General features: G+C 42.4%; 1 protein-coding gene across 2 annotated transcripts in view; it reads left to right on the top strand.

The window, feature by feature from the left end:
• ARMC2 (armadillo repeat containing 2) overlaps positions 1-14,797 on the top strand; it is a 91,635-nt gene that overhangs the window by 39,416 nt on the left and 37,422 nt on the right. For both annotated transcript variants that reach the window (XM_054722043.1, XM_008156780.3), the window contains exons 7-10: positions 505-603; positions 4,371-4,546; positions 9,807-9,909; positions 11,614-11,837. In XM_054722043.1, the coding sequence (XP_054578018.1) occupies positions 505-603; positions 4,371-4,546; positions 9,807-9,909; positions 11,614-11,837 (602 nt within the window). The remainder of the gene's footprint in view (positions 1-504; positions 604-4,370; positions 4,547-9,806; positions 9,910-11,613; positions 11,838-14,797) is intronic.

Raw genomic sequence — 14,797 nt, forward strand, 5'->3', positions numbered from 1 at the left:
GAGGCTTGGCCCTCTCAGCCCCGGCTCCTTTGGGAAGGTCATTCTGCTGTTCGGTCTAATTAGCTTGTTAGCTCTTTATTATATAGGATGGGACAGAAAACCCCCACAAGCCTCCCTGTTGGAAAACTTTCCATTAAACGTTTTCAAGATCTGTATTCTTTACCTAGCTGTAGTTTTCTATTTATTATGCTTTAGAGAGGGATATGTTTAAGTAAAAATAACTCAAAACTGTTTGCCTTACTGACAATAATTTCAACATTTACAGAGCTTAAGATTTTATGAAGTATCCCAATCGGAGTTTTACATGATCTTATTGGAATTTAATTTGGGGTGATTTGATTAGAAGACATGTAGTTCTAAGCAGTATTAGTTGAGCTTGGGGGGCAAAATGTAATTTAATTCCAGAGTTTACTAATCTTAGTGATAAATAGCAAATACTTTTGACGATGCTCCAATTATACCTCTTTCCAGTGCTCTTTCCCCTGCTCCGGGTTTCTTTTGCAGGTTCAAAGGCTGACTTGCAAGAAGAGGATACAGAAATGGAAGTAGACGATGTCTTTTGGAATACAAGGATAGTACCAATTTTGCATAAATTAGAAAAAGGTAATAAAAAGGTATTTTTTAAAAATCAGAAATATCTGTGGTTATATATATGTCCCCATTGCCCTGATATTTTTAGTATACGTTGACTATCATTTCTATGAACTCATTAAAAAACAAATGAAGTCATCTACCTGTTTACCCAGGACTATGTGTAAACCTAATTTTTAATGAGTAAAATTGTACTTTAAATGCAGCAAGAGAGACTCCTTGTAAAACTCCCCTGGCAATATATATTAATTATCACCTCCTCTGCCCACAGAGATGCTGGGTTGAACTCTTTAGGGTGTCAGTTAAGCAAGAAAGTGGAAGGTTGAAACAGATTTCAGGTCTCTGAAACTTTGACCAAGTCTCATAGACTGGCATCCTGGGCAGATGTGCCCCTGCTTTTCTAGATCCAAATGTGTATGTCCTACTCTCTGTAGTTAGAGCACACCTGTCAGGGGTGCCACTCAGAGCAGGAAGGATCGTGGGGTGTGCCCAGCTCATGCACTCTGGAGTGCCCGGCAGCGAAGGCCCACGATCAACAGGCCTCTGCAGATGTGACCTGTGGGGAGCTTGCCAGTCAGGGGACTGGCCCCCACCTTCTTCCTCTCTGCTGCTGCTCGGGGAGTCCATTTCTGAGGTTAAAACAGGCTCCCGTGGAGCTGCAGCCATGGCCCGGGGCTGAGCTCAGTGCCTGGCACACAGCGCACAGTAGGCCTTCACCAGCAGTTGTGGGATGAGTGCCCCTGAGATGAGCAAAGCAGCATGGCAGCCACAGGAAGAGGCCCCAGGAGAAGTGGGTAAATGAGTCCTCCCCAACAGCCACGCCAAACAGACTCACTTCCTAAAAGGCTCACCGGAGCTCGGCTCCCTGTGGCTTCTTAGCCATGTTCATGGTTGAGGTGGGAAGCCTGCACATCTGCGGACTCACCTGACCTCTGTGAAGTTATGTCCTCACCTGCCAGGTGAGACGTGGGTGAGACCAGATCCTCACCAAAGTCCACTGCAGCTCAAATTCCTGAGAATAAGCATGTTCTGATGTTGTCCCTAGCGTGGCTCATCTTCGCCCTCTTGCTGGTAGGCCTGGTTACTAGTAACTTCAGCCCTTACTTTAGGAGATGTGTGCCGAAGCTAGTGAGGGAGCACTTAGTCTGGTAGGAGTTTAACAGGCAAGCTTACGGGGAGGAACCCAGCGGGGAGAAGGGCTGGCGGTGCGGGGGCCTCTCTTGGAGGAGGTCTTCAGCCTGAAGGATCCCAGGAGGTTCGGAGGGCTCAGCCCCATGGACCCCCGCAGGAGCTAACAGGGCCTTGGGATTTGAAATGTGGACGAACCTCCCTTCTCAGAAGGATTAAACGCTCAAATAGGATGTGTCTTCCACAGACAACTTTAACAGCAAAAGGGGCAGGGCTGGGTTACTTGATCCTTTGAGATTCTTTTTCTTTTTTCACTTTTTATTTTGACATAATTTTAGGCTTACAGAAAAGTTGCAAGCACAGTTCAAAGAAATCCTGTTTGCTCTTCCCCCAGATTCCCCAGATATTAACATTTTACCACATTTGCTTCTTCATTTCTCTCTCTCTCTTCCTCCCTCTCTTGCTCTTTTTCTCTGACCCCACCTCCCCCACCCCCCACACACATACACATTGTTTTTCCTTTTTTAAACCCTTTGAGAACAAGTTGCCGACACGATGTCCCATATCCCTAAGCACTCTGGTATATACTGTTAGAAACAAGGGCCTTCTCTTATATATGGAAATTACCCTGCAGTACTACATGAACCTTATTCAGATTTTTGCCAGTTATCCTATTAATTTCCTTTATAGAAAAAGAAAATTGCAGTCACAAGTTCCAGTTATTTGTCGCATCTCCTTCATGATCTTGGCATATTTGAGGAGTACAGTCTAATTGTTTATAGACTGCCCCACAAATTGGGTTTGTCTGGTAGTCTCTCACAATTAGATCCAGGGTAGGCATTTGGGGCAGGTATATGGGATGGGTGGTGCTATGTCCTCAGGGCATCCTATTAGGAGGCATGCGATGCTGACTTGGTCCATTGCTGGTGATGTGAACTTTGACCACGTGAGGAAATTGGTGTCTGCCAACTTTAACAGCAAAAGGGGCAGGCTGGATTACTTGATCCTTTGAGATTCTTTTTTATATTATTCATCAAACTTTCACTCCGTAGCTTTAGCCCCTTGAAAATCTTGATAGCTCTTAGATTCAAGTTGTGTTTTGAGGCTATGTGGCATGGATACAAGCCAACTGGTATGAAGTGTTCATTTGATCAATAGTTTAAAACTTGGCCCTTGAGCCTTATTTTTTAATTTTAAGCTGAAACAGATGCCTTTGAGTAGAACTCGCCAGGCTGAAGGCTTGGTGGAGGGAGGCATTAGGAAAATGCCTTGAAGTCTGTACCCACTGGCCTCGGGTTTGAAGAAACTGCCAGTCACAGAAGAAGAAAACAACAAGACAAAAGTGTTTTTCACAATAGAGCTCAGGTCCTTCCCTGCATTTAAAGAGAGCCTAAGTCATTTCCCATCAATTCATTTATTGAAATGCATAACTGAAAGGCATTGAAGGTTACTTCGCTATTGAGGTTTTAAATTTTTTCTTAGATGTTATTGTTGAAAAGAGCTAAAAATGGCCTGAGTCATTTCCTTTTGCAGGCGCACACTTCCTCTATGTGGGCTTTTAAGAGCACATTATGGTATTTATTTAAGATTGGTTTCCTAGTTTTAAATTTTGTGATGGAATCTATCAGAGATAATATTTTTCAACGGAATACTGTGGACCTTGGATTCGTGTATTTCTCCTCACATCCCGTGCCTGCTGCTTTTCTCCCTTAGAGTATGCCTGGTAGGGTGGCTGCCACTTTAAGAAATGGCTTTCCTCAGAATTCTAATTACAACAAGAAGTGTTCTAGTCTCCCTGCTTCCTAACGAAAGTCTCCTTTCTTATTCTCCTCTTTTCTAATAACCACCTCCAAATCATGGTGGGTGTGGGGACATTTTGAGATTTTGTTCCATTTGAGCCCTCTGTTCTCACTAATGAGCATTATTCTCACACACACACACACACAAAAATATCGATCATTGTTTTTATCAACAGATATATTAGAAAATGAATATGTATTAGACTATGTTACAGGTTGTCGGTACAGTATTCTCACTGCACTATTGATGCAAACGTGTGAGACAGGATTCCTACTCACTTAGCATGACATCTGTTTGAGGGCGCTGGACATATCACACCACATACATAGATATACCTGTGGACATAATAGTACAAGATAACATTCGTTGTATGTGGATTAGCGCACCTTTTCTGGATGCGCCAGAACGTCAACAGAGCCTTGAAGAACCAGAATCAGTGGGAACACGGAGAAGAACATTCTAGGCCCGTAGACTGCACCCCAAGGGGTTAAAGATAGGGATGTAAATGGTCTGCTTCCATGAGCCCGAACAGAGCCCTGGCGGAGGGGGAGGCCTTTAGAATGAAGTGGGTACCATTGCATTCGCTGATATGCTCTCCTAAAGACCGTGTGCTAGACAAGCTAGCTGACTGGCTAGCACACAAGTCGACATGGTAAGAGATGCAGCAATGAGATGAAAACAAAGAAATCGGGTAGATGACAATGCTAAGAGAAGGGGAAAGGCCTAGTTCAGGCATTTGAAGATGTCCGGGGAAATAATCGCGGGGTTCTTCCTTACACTGTCTGTGTTGGACACACTGGAAAACCTGACCTGAATTAGTAAGCGCTGCCTCCCTCTCTTTGCCCTGACAGAAGAAGCCGCTGAAATGCTGTGTGCTGCTTGCACACAGCTCCATCGCACTTTAGAGGAAGGAAACCTGCTTGGAAGGAAATTCAGGAGAAGGCGTGGCCTCCTGAAGACCCTGTATAAACTAGTGGACGTCGGCTCAGACCCGCTCAGCCTCAAACTGGCAAAACTTATTCTAGCAGTAAGTTTTTCTTTCCTCTGGTCTCGTAGACGGTAGCACATGAGAGTGTTTTTTCATGCTCTGCTGGTAAACACCACCAAGACGGCTAGCAATGCGGTGTGTTCATTTAGAATGTTGATAAATGTTCAGGTAATAAACCGATATCCCAGAATCGGGCTAGAATGTACTAAGGAACTAAGGCTGAGGACCCAGACGCTGTCCAAATGAACTCTAACATGTGGCCGGTGGCCGGGTTAGAAAATGGGACACTAGGCAAATACATTCAAAGACCTTTGCTCAGATAACTTGACTGGAGATCCGTATCGACGTGCAGGCTGTGGTTTCTGCCCTGCAGCTTCTGTTTGGGCGCTCGACTTGCCACAGGATTTAATAAATAACTTAAGATAACTTGGGGCCTGGGCACAAGGGCCAGCCGCTTTGTGAGCCAGCGTGAAGCAGAGAAACAGCTGCCTGCGGCCGTGGGAAGGGGGTCAGAGAAGGCTCCTGAGAGGTGTTAGAAGAAAAGGCCAGACACCAAATAAAAGCATAAGAATTCTGCCTCCAACAAAAGGATACCATTGTCTGAGGGGACCCCTTTGTTGTCATAGCCATAAACGGTTGGGACCAAAAGATAAGGCACACGCATCATAGAATGTTCTGAGAGAGCTGCTAAAACAAACGAAGCTCTGTTTACCCAGTTTCATAAAAGTAGAAGCTGTGATGGTAACAGCCCATAAGGTTTACCATTTAAAACCGTAAGGCGCACAGTGAGTGAGCACTGGCACGCTCGCTGACAGCCGAGGAAGCGTGACCACCGTTTCTCACTGGGATGTCGTTCATGCAGCAGAATATTCTGACCGCACGTCCAGCGCAGTTTTTTGGAGCAGCTCCCATTTTATTTAGCTGTCACCCCAAACTGTCCACCCTCCCTGTAAAAACTGTGATATGATATGTGACTCAGAAAGCAGCACTTCTTTGAAGTAGTGATTTCAGTCGTGTTTGAATCCCCTTTCGTCGATGATCATTGATCCACTGCTTTAGTGGAACAGAAGGAGCATAAAGCACAGGGAGGACTTCCGAAGTCAAACGTTGTTAGTGGAGGTGAAGGGACATCAGCGTGCTTGTCCAGCTCCCTTCCTGGCCCTGGATTTGGGTCACCGTCTGGCCCCGGAGAGCCCCGGTGTGAGGCTGGAGGGCGCTCCCGGTGTAGCGGCCCGCTGCCCGCTGCCCGCTGCCCAGGGACTGACTGCCTTTGGCTTTCCACCTAGATCCTAGACGTTTGTCCGTGCCACGCCAAAACACGAATAAGTCAAAGAGCAAGAGAGAGAAGGAAAATGCCATGAATCTGTTAACGCACTGCAGAGAAGGTGTTATTTTGGTGATTCAAGGTGCCATTCAAATTAATTATACACATGGCACAATTGAACTATTTCAGAGCAAAAAGCGAAGTGGTCTGCCGGGCAGGGAGCATGCTCTGAATGAGACGTGTGTTTGGATGAAGCCCTCTCTGTGACTGGCTGCCCCGCAGGACCAGGCAGGCCTCGCTGGGCTACTCTCCCGAGCGCAGAGGCGGGCAGGCTGTCCCCTCGATGAACTCTGAGCCCACGAGGTCAGGAAGGACCTCAAGGCCATCAGGCCCAACTTCCCCTCTGCCTCCTGAATCTCCTATCCTGTTCCAGGAGAGACGTTGTTTTGCTTAGGCCTCGGTGCTGGGGTTCTGTGTAAATTTTAAAAAGACCACATAAAAAGCCATTGAAAAGAATCAGCCTAAAACTAAAGATAGATATAGGACTAAGAAGGTTTTAATAACTTGTTTTTGCCTATCTTTATTTTATCTATCAGGTTAATGCAACAATTGAGTCATTTTAAATTATTTATAGTTAAAAAAACTTCAATGAGCATAGTGTTAGTTGTTCTGATTTCTTGCCTTCTTTGGTTAAGTGGGGGTTTGTCAGACCATTTTAATTTTAATCTTTGTGTTGAAAAATCTTACAAAAATATATCAGTCTATATTAAGATTTTTTTTTAGAGCATAAACATTATACATCATGAATGTAATTCTGTTCAGCAGGAGGAAAAATCTAGCGCCCTATAAAGGGGGAAAAAATGGAAAAGAAATTCCAGTATGTCAACAGTGATTATATACAGTGGTAGTATTATGAGTGATTTTTAAACTTCCCTTTAATTTTCCAAATTTGCTTTAAATAGAAAGGACTACTATTTTTAACGTAAAAAAAATATCCCATTAAAGGAACCAACTCCATGCCAGGGACTCTTGACACTGGAAATAGGAGGGAATAACATAGCCCCTGCCCTCTGGGCTGGCACTGCAGCGGGAGAGACAGACGGTAAACACACAAAGTGCCAGAGTGGGCCGATGGGTACTGTGGGAAGAAAATGAACCAGAGTTCAGGAAATGGACAGCGCTGGGGCGGGGGGTGCTGTTTCATGTAAGGCAGTCTATATTCCTTGCATGTAATTTAATGTTTTATTATCTTTTCATGTCTCAAAGTCATAATTTTGCAGTTATCAAAAGAGAAGGTGTAGGAATGTGCTTTGAATATAAATTGACCTTGGAACTTGTGGGTTATTTGTTGTTTTCTTTAATGAAAACTCTGACACCGTTTTTTGTTTCACTTTGCCACTTTTCACTAAAATTATATGACGTGGGTGGCAGGGTGAGGTTAGTTGTATTCAAGAAGCTTTATTACATATACAACACATGCTACCTACCACCATAGAAAGAATAATAAATCATGATTTTGACCTCAAGAGTCTCACAATACAGTGGAACATTGTTGACGGATTAAAATATATTCCCAAATATTAAGGACATTATATTTCCTTTTTAAAGATATTTTAATGTTTTTATTAATTTTAGAGAGAGGGGAAGGGAGAAGGAGAGAGAGAAACATCAATCGGCTGCCTCCTGCACACACACCACACACACACACCCTGACCCCCGACCCCCACCCCGGGGATCAAGCCGCAACCTGGGCACGTGCCCTGACCAGGAATCGTACAGGCAACCTCTGGGTGCACAGACCAATGCTCAGCCGACACCGGCCGGGCTAGATTTCTGTTACAAGATCTGTCGGTAGTTTCTGAGGCTTCCTCAACAGGGCTTCTCAGACGGGAACGTGCACACGATCCCCTGGGCAGCTTGTTAAAGTGCAGGTTCTGATGCAGTCCTGCTGGGTGGGCCTGGGATTCTGCCTTTCTACTACACGACCAGGCGATGCCAGGATGAGTTGACATGACCTGTCTGAGGAGCAGACTCCTCAGTTGCAAGATGGGAATGACAGATCCGATGTGCAGCGTGGCTCTGAGATAGCAGGCAAAGGGCCCAGAGCAGGGAGCAGAAAGAGGGTAACGCGCCCTCCCTCCGCCCCTCCAGATGGGGCCGGCCGAATTCATCACAGTGTCTCCTCTAGCCAACACCGCAGGGCCAGGGGCACACTAGGAGCTCAATAATATTTGTGGGTCAGACACAGGACAGATCTAAAGATATGTATGGCAAATTCCATTACCTTTTAAAAAACTAACTGAAAACTCTTTAATAAATGATATTTAAAGACAATTCAAAATATATTTTTTAAGAATAAAATAATGACCCATGTGCCATCCTTTTCACGCAGATGCATTTATTTGTTCAGATGACCCCATTCCTCCAAACATATTTTACAGTCTTGCAATGAGGGCATGCCATATTTCCATCTTATAGTAGCTTATACATGTCTTTCTTTCTTTTTTTCCAATTTTTTTTATTAAGGTATTATATGTGTACATATCTTACCATTGCCACCCGCCACCCCACTCCCATATATGCCCTCACCCCCCAGAGTTTTGCATCCGTTGGTTATGCTTATATGCATGCATACAAGTCCTTTGATTGATCTCTTATCTCCCCCACCCCTCCCTAACTTTCCCCCTGTAATTTGACAGTCTGTTTGATGCTTTACTGTCTCTGTATCTGTCTTTTTGTTCAAGTTTATAATGTTCTTTATTATCCATAAATGAGTGAGATCATGTGGTATTTTTCTTTCATTGACTGGCTTATTTCACTTAACATAATGTTCTCCAATTCCATCCAGGTTGCTGCAAATGATGAGAATTCCTTCTTTTTTATGGCAGCATAGTATTCCATTGTGTAGATGTACCACAGTTTTCTGATCCAGTCATCTGCTGACATGTCTTTCTTTTTAAACATAGTGTTCACAGTTATACTTTTTATCACTGCTTAATATGGCTAGCATTGATGTTCCACAATTTGTTAAATTTTTCCCTAATATTGGGATTTATTTTAATATTAGACAGGAGTTTTCTTTTTAATTTCTACTATTTTAGGTAAACACACAGCTAATTTAGTTAATCCTCTTATACTGTGTTTTTAGAAAATGTATACTTCCTTATTGCCCCTATCTTATTTGAAGACTTTTGTGTGATTTGGAAGGTAATTTTAAACTTTGAACTTCATGTGTCATTATCTCAAAGCATTCCAGAAATAGCTTTTAAAAATAAATACATATATTATCTAATGAGAGAATGACTTTTTAACTTTATTTTACACAAATGATAAAGAGAACCATACTTCCCCTTCTTTTCTTTCACCTCCACTGTGCTTTCTAAGGCACTTTAATCTGAAATCTGTGTCCATCTTCCTTTACTTTGTGTTTTAAAGCATTTAGTCAACTTAATTAAATTTATCAACATCATGCCCGCTTTTTTCCTCATATATTCTTCAAAGAGTAACTAGTAATCTCACATATAAGCATGAGACCTTATGAAGTAAAAATAAATGCTTATTTATTAAAATGCACTTACTCTAAATATCGTTCATGTTAGATGGTTGGCAAATATGTGGCCAGAACTTTTTAAAGTTGATTTCTTTAGAACTTTACTTTGTTTTCAAAATACTTTTGCTGAGCCCTATCCGGTTTGACTCAGTGGATAGAGCGTCAGCCTGCAGACCAGAGGGTCCTGGGATTGATTCTGGTCAAAGCCGTGTACCTCAGTTACAGGCTCCTCCCCGGCCTGGGGCCCTGGTCAGGGCACTTGCAGGAGGCAACCAATCGACATGTTTCTCACACATCGATATCTCTCTCTGTCTTTCCCTCTCTCTTCCACTCTTGCTAAAATCAATGGAAAAATCCTGGGGTGAGGATTAAAAAACACACAAAAAAAACCTCTTGCTCAACTTTTAAAATTACATGTTTGTGTTAAAAAATGTATGACGTCTTTATTTCCATCCATAATAGAAATGTGTTCTCTTTCTCTGCAGCTTAAAGCGAGTAGAAAGAATCTTCTTAATGTCTGCAAACTTATATTTAAAATTAGCAGGAGTGAGAAGAATGATTCTCTGATTCAAAGTGACAGCATTCTGGGTGAGTATCACTCAGCGCTACATTGACCAAACGTTGCACTTGAGAGCAAAGTCACAATTAGCGATAGCTAGGATATTTTATTCTCCAGTATTATTATTAGAAGTTATGTGATACCTATTTTTACTCTGTTCTGCCCTATGTTTTCCACATTCCATTTAATATGTCCTTTGGAGCTTGGAAGGATTGCCTACTATTTTTTTTTTAATGCTTGTGTGCCATTATGTGACTTTGCAAAATGTTCCCTATTTAAAAATTCATTTCCTGGTCTTGGATTTACTATTTTAAAAAACCCACCACATTTCATATAGTATTGATATAATTGACATTTCAGCCTTTTGATGTAGTAGAAATGATTAAAACTTGGAAGACATCTGTAACTGTTGTAGAAATTTGACATCAAAGTGTCTCAAATGTGTTTCAAATATGAAGATAGAGAATTTTACTACACTCTAGCTAATACAGTCTAATTCTTGACATGCCCTTAAATAATTAAGATGCTTTAATAGCTACCTAAACAGAAGTCTTTTATGAAATAGTATTGCTGATCTAAAAGAAGGCAGCATGGAAAATACTTTGAGTCCTCTTTTTCAAACATAGGATAAATGGTCTTCATCTATTTTTTATCCCAGCAAGCAGGAACAAGCCCAGTACTGGAAGAAGTGTCAGTGAATCAGCTCACTGAGAATTGTAGACTAAAATCAAAGAAAGATTCCGACAAATGATCACATTGATATTAATAAAATGAAATAGGCATGATTAGCCATATCAGGCTTGCTTAGATTACTCCTAAAATCTAGTAGTTGTATGTTTTCGGATGGATGTTCTTAAGTTGTCTTGGGAAAAGGTGGGTGTTATATTTGAAGCATTCCTTTCTATGGTGATTGAGATTTTTTTTTTAAAGATCCTATCATGATTAATTTTCCATTCATACAACTGGTATATTTTAAATGGTTTGTTGAAATGTAACTCTTAAATTGCTTTCAGAATAAGTTAATAGCTTAAAATGTTTGTAACCAAAAACAAGGCTGGTAAGTGTTAGTAAGAGGCAAGGAATGGCATTCAAAGAACACTTTCTTATTTATATACTAGTGGTCCAGTGCATGGATTCGTGCACATTGAAAGGAAATTAATTAGAAGGTGGCAGGCAGTGGGACTGGGCAAAATGGCTGGACACGCCCTGTAGCCAACCTCCCATGGTCCCTCCCTGGCCGGCCACACCTGGGGCAGCACTGTGGCTCAAAGGGCGTCCGCAGAGTGAGTGGGGTCCCTTTGGCAGGTGGGGTCCCTCAGTCTGGCCTACGGGGATCGGGTCGAAACCGGCTCTCCGACATTCCCCAAGGGGTCCCAGAGTGCAAGAGGGCACTCTACAAAGTTGCTGTCGCTTGGCAGCTCCTGCATTGAGCATCTGCCCTCTGGTGGTCAGTGCACATCATACCTACCGGCCAGTCAGATGGCCGGTCGGTCGGACAGTCACTTAGCCTTTTATATATATAGATTATAATCCCTTCCTTCTGTTTTTACTATTATGAAGATTTAGCTAAAAGTAGGCTTTCCTCTTTATACCTATCAATAACCCATAACAAGCATTCGACTGTAGGTTCTGACCAACATTCTACAAATTGTCTTTGATGTTCACAAACACTTTACTATGTCTCTCTCCAGCTGTTATAATCATACATTTGTAATAATCCATCTTTTTGACAGACTCATTATTGGAGGTCCTGAGAAGTGAAGACCTGCAAACTAACACTGAAGCTCTTTTATACTGTATGGGGGCTATCAAATTCATTTCTGGAAATCCAGGATTTCTTAATGAAATGATCAGCAAAGGTGCTGTGGAAATACTGATGAATTTGATAGAGCAAATAAATGAGAACGCCAATAAATGTGGTACCTGTTTGCCCAATTCAGGCCATTTGTTAGTCCAAGTAAGTATTTTACTTGAAAAGGTAAGATGTGTTAAATTAGTTTTCATGTTACCTAGTAACCGTTACCTGCCAGGTGAATGTGTTAACAGGTGGGCTGTTGCCTACAGCTAGGCGGGAGTGCCTGACCTTGAGGATCAAGGGCAGCAGTCAGTGCCCCACCTCCTCCCTGTGTGTGCCCATTTCCAAGGCTTTTCATGGAGCAGCTGTCCACACAGCTTGCAGACAAATTTTCCACTACCATGCAGAGAAAGGAGGCCTGGAACCATAAAAAAAGCAGTGCCTCTCTGCAAAACAATTGCATGTTATAATCAGAATTATAATTATACTAGGGGCTCAGTGCACAAATTCGTGCACCTAGAAAGGAACTGTGGGCCACGAGGCTGTGGTGGGCACAGGGGTGGGTCTTGGCCCATCCTCTGCACCCCCAGTCCCCTCTCTGCTGGCAGCCCTGCACCCGCTGATGCCGCTTGCACCCGCTGACAGTGTGGAGCAATTGGGGCCAGTGCCAGCAGTGGGTGCGAGAAGCTGTTGCTGCCCTGATTGCCCCTCAGGGGCAGGGAAAGGTGGAGAAACCCTCAGGGGTGATTGGGGCTGGCAGCCACCTCTCACACCTGCTGACAGCAGCAAGCAATCGGGACTAGCGCTGGGCGCTGGCAGCGGGTGCTAGCGGTGGCTCTGGTGCTGGCTGCAGGTACGAGAGGTTGCTGCCAGCCCTGATCACCCCTTAGGAGCAGGGGGAGGTGGAGAAGCCCTGAGGGGCAATCGGGGCCAGCAGCCACTGCTCGCACCTGCTAATGGTGTCAAGCGATTGGGGCCAATGGCGGGCGCTGGCAGCGGGTGCAAGCAGAAACTCTGGCAGTGGTTGCGAGCAGGGCTGGCGCTGGCAGGAGGTGTGAGTGCCAGGCAGGACTGTGGCACACATGAGAAAAGAATTTTCAGGAACCACCAGAGGCTCACCCCAATGACAGTGACCGGTGCCCCGCCTTGGTCTGGTGCCCCCACTCACCTGTTCACCATCCCACTGTGGCTGGCGTCCTCCATGTTCCGTGCGTGCCCCCTGGTGGTCAGCACACATCATAGTGACTGGTTGTTCAGTTGTTCTACCATTCGGTCTATTTGCATATTAAGGTTTTATATATATAGATGAAGATTATTCATGATGACGGTAGTAAATGTCATGAATATTATATCTACAATAAAAACACTCAGAAAGTTAATGATATTGAGTGGACAGTCTTTGAGGGGGTGTGTAGATGACATGTAGGCCTGAGACTATAGGAATGAATGTAACAAAACTGAATACATTTAATATGACCAGGGCAGGAAGGAAAAATGTATTCTGTGTTAGAGTTTTATTGCTTCTTTTGTGGCAGATTAAATTTCATAGTTAAATTATTTTCATTGGAGCTACTTCAGCTCCCATATTCTTTTTTAGATGCGATTTTACTCCTTAATAGCATTTGTATGTCAGATAATAGCATCTTCGATGTAATAATTCATGGGATTTGAAATGTGCTTGTCAATTAATGAGGATTGATTAAGCACTCAGAGCACTTGAAGCCTTTGGGAAAGTGTGTTAAAAATTAGATTTAGGCCCTGGTATAAAGATGCTCAAAGTGTTTATGATGATTATTAATTTTGGACTTGTGGTCTGCCTCCATTTTGAAAAAGATTGTGAAAACCTCTTTTAGTCATGACTCATTCAAAATTCTACTGCATGTGCCATCTTTGGGCTAAGATGACTTAAGAAAATGATTTTCATGCTGCCAGTTTCATTGACTTATTCAAACTTTCCCTCAATAAATGGTTATTTTGGAGATATATATATATATATATATAAAAATATATATATATTTGTTAAAATACAAAAAAAGTATAAGGAAGAGTGTAAAAATAAAACAGCGTTATCCCTGAGATAACATACCTCTAACATTTTAGTAACCACTCTTCTAAGCATTTTTATGCATATATATGCTTACATATGTATAATTCTTGCTTTTTATCATGGACCAGGTTCTTTTTAATAGTTGTTTTTGCTTGTTTTCCATCATTATTTTCTCTCCCTGTTTCTCCTTCTGGTCCACCCAGTTAGCCAACTCTGTTCACACTGATGTGCTCAGCAGCTTTTAATACACTCATAGGTTTTCAAAAAGAACGTAGACACGCACTTACTTCTCTTTTCTCATTTGGCAATAGTAAACCCCTTGAGTCAGCTCTATAGACTTATTTTATTCTATTTAATGGCAGCATAATATTCTGTCAATACCTCAAATAATCAACCATTCTCCAATTGAGATGTTCACTCTGTTTTTAGTTTTTATGCAATAGCTTCTGGAATTTTTATCTAGTTTTTTTTTTAAAAAAAAAAAACACTCTTTCAACCATATAAATTATGAGTATACATACATAAGCTGGAAAGTGTGTTAACTCTTGTTCTCTGGCTTAACCTGCCTATGTGTAGACTGCCTCTTCAGATCATGGAATCAGGACCAAGGCAGTAACTTCTACTTGATGGAACCTTGCTCTGGTTTCTGGAGGAAATAAACAGCTTTCCTATAAAATGGAAGCAAATATTCCCATGATTATATTTCTTAAATTGGCACAGATAATTTTATTAGAGATTGGATGATTAGACAGAGACCATATCTTTAAAGCATCTCTTTGGAAGACTTTGCTTGGCTAGGAAGCAGCAGAGGAGGCCGTGTATTTTCTAATTGCTTTCATTGAGGGCTGTAATTTATTACAATACAGTGAAATACTCAGTTCTGCTATTTGATGAGTTTTAACAAAAGCATTCAGCCATGTAATCCACATCCGAATCAAGATGTAGATTTCTCAGGAATTCCCTCCCACCTCTTGCCAGCTAATTCCTACTTTCCTACCCACCCCCACCAAAGGGAACCATTTTTCTGATCTCTTTCATCATTGGTAAGCTCTGCTGTTCTGGAATTTAATATAAG

This window comes from Eptesicus fuscus, chromosome 10 (genome assembly GCF_027574615.1).
Source record: "Eptesicus fuscus isolate TK198812 chromosome 10, DD_ASM_mEF_20220401, whole genome shotgun sequence".
In the NCBI taxonomy this organism is placed as follows: domain Eukaryota; kingdom Metazoa; phylum Chordata; class Mammalia; order Chiroptera; family Vespertilionidae; genus Eptesicus; species Eptesicus fuscus.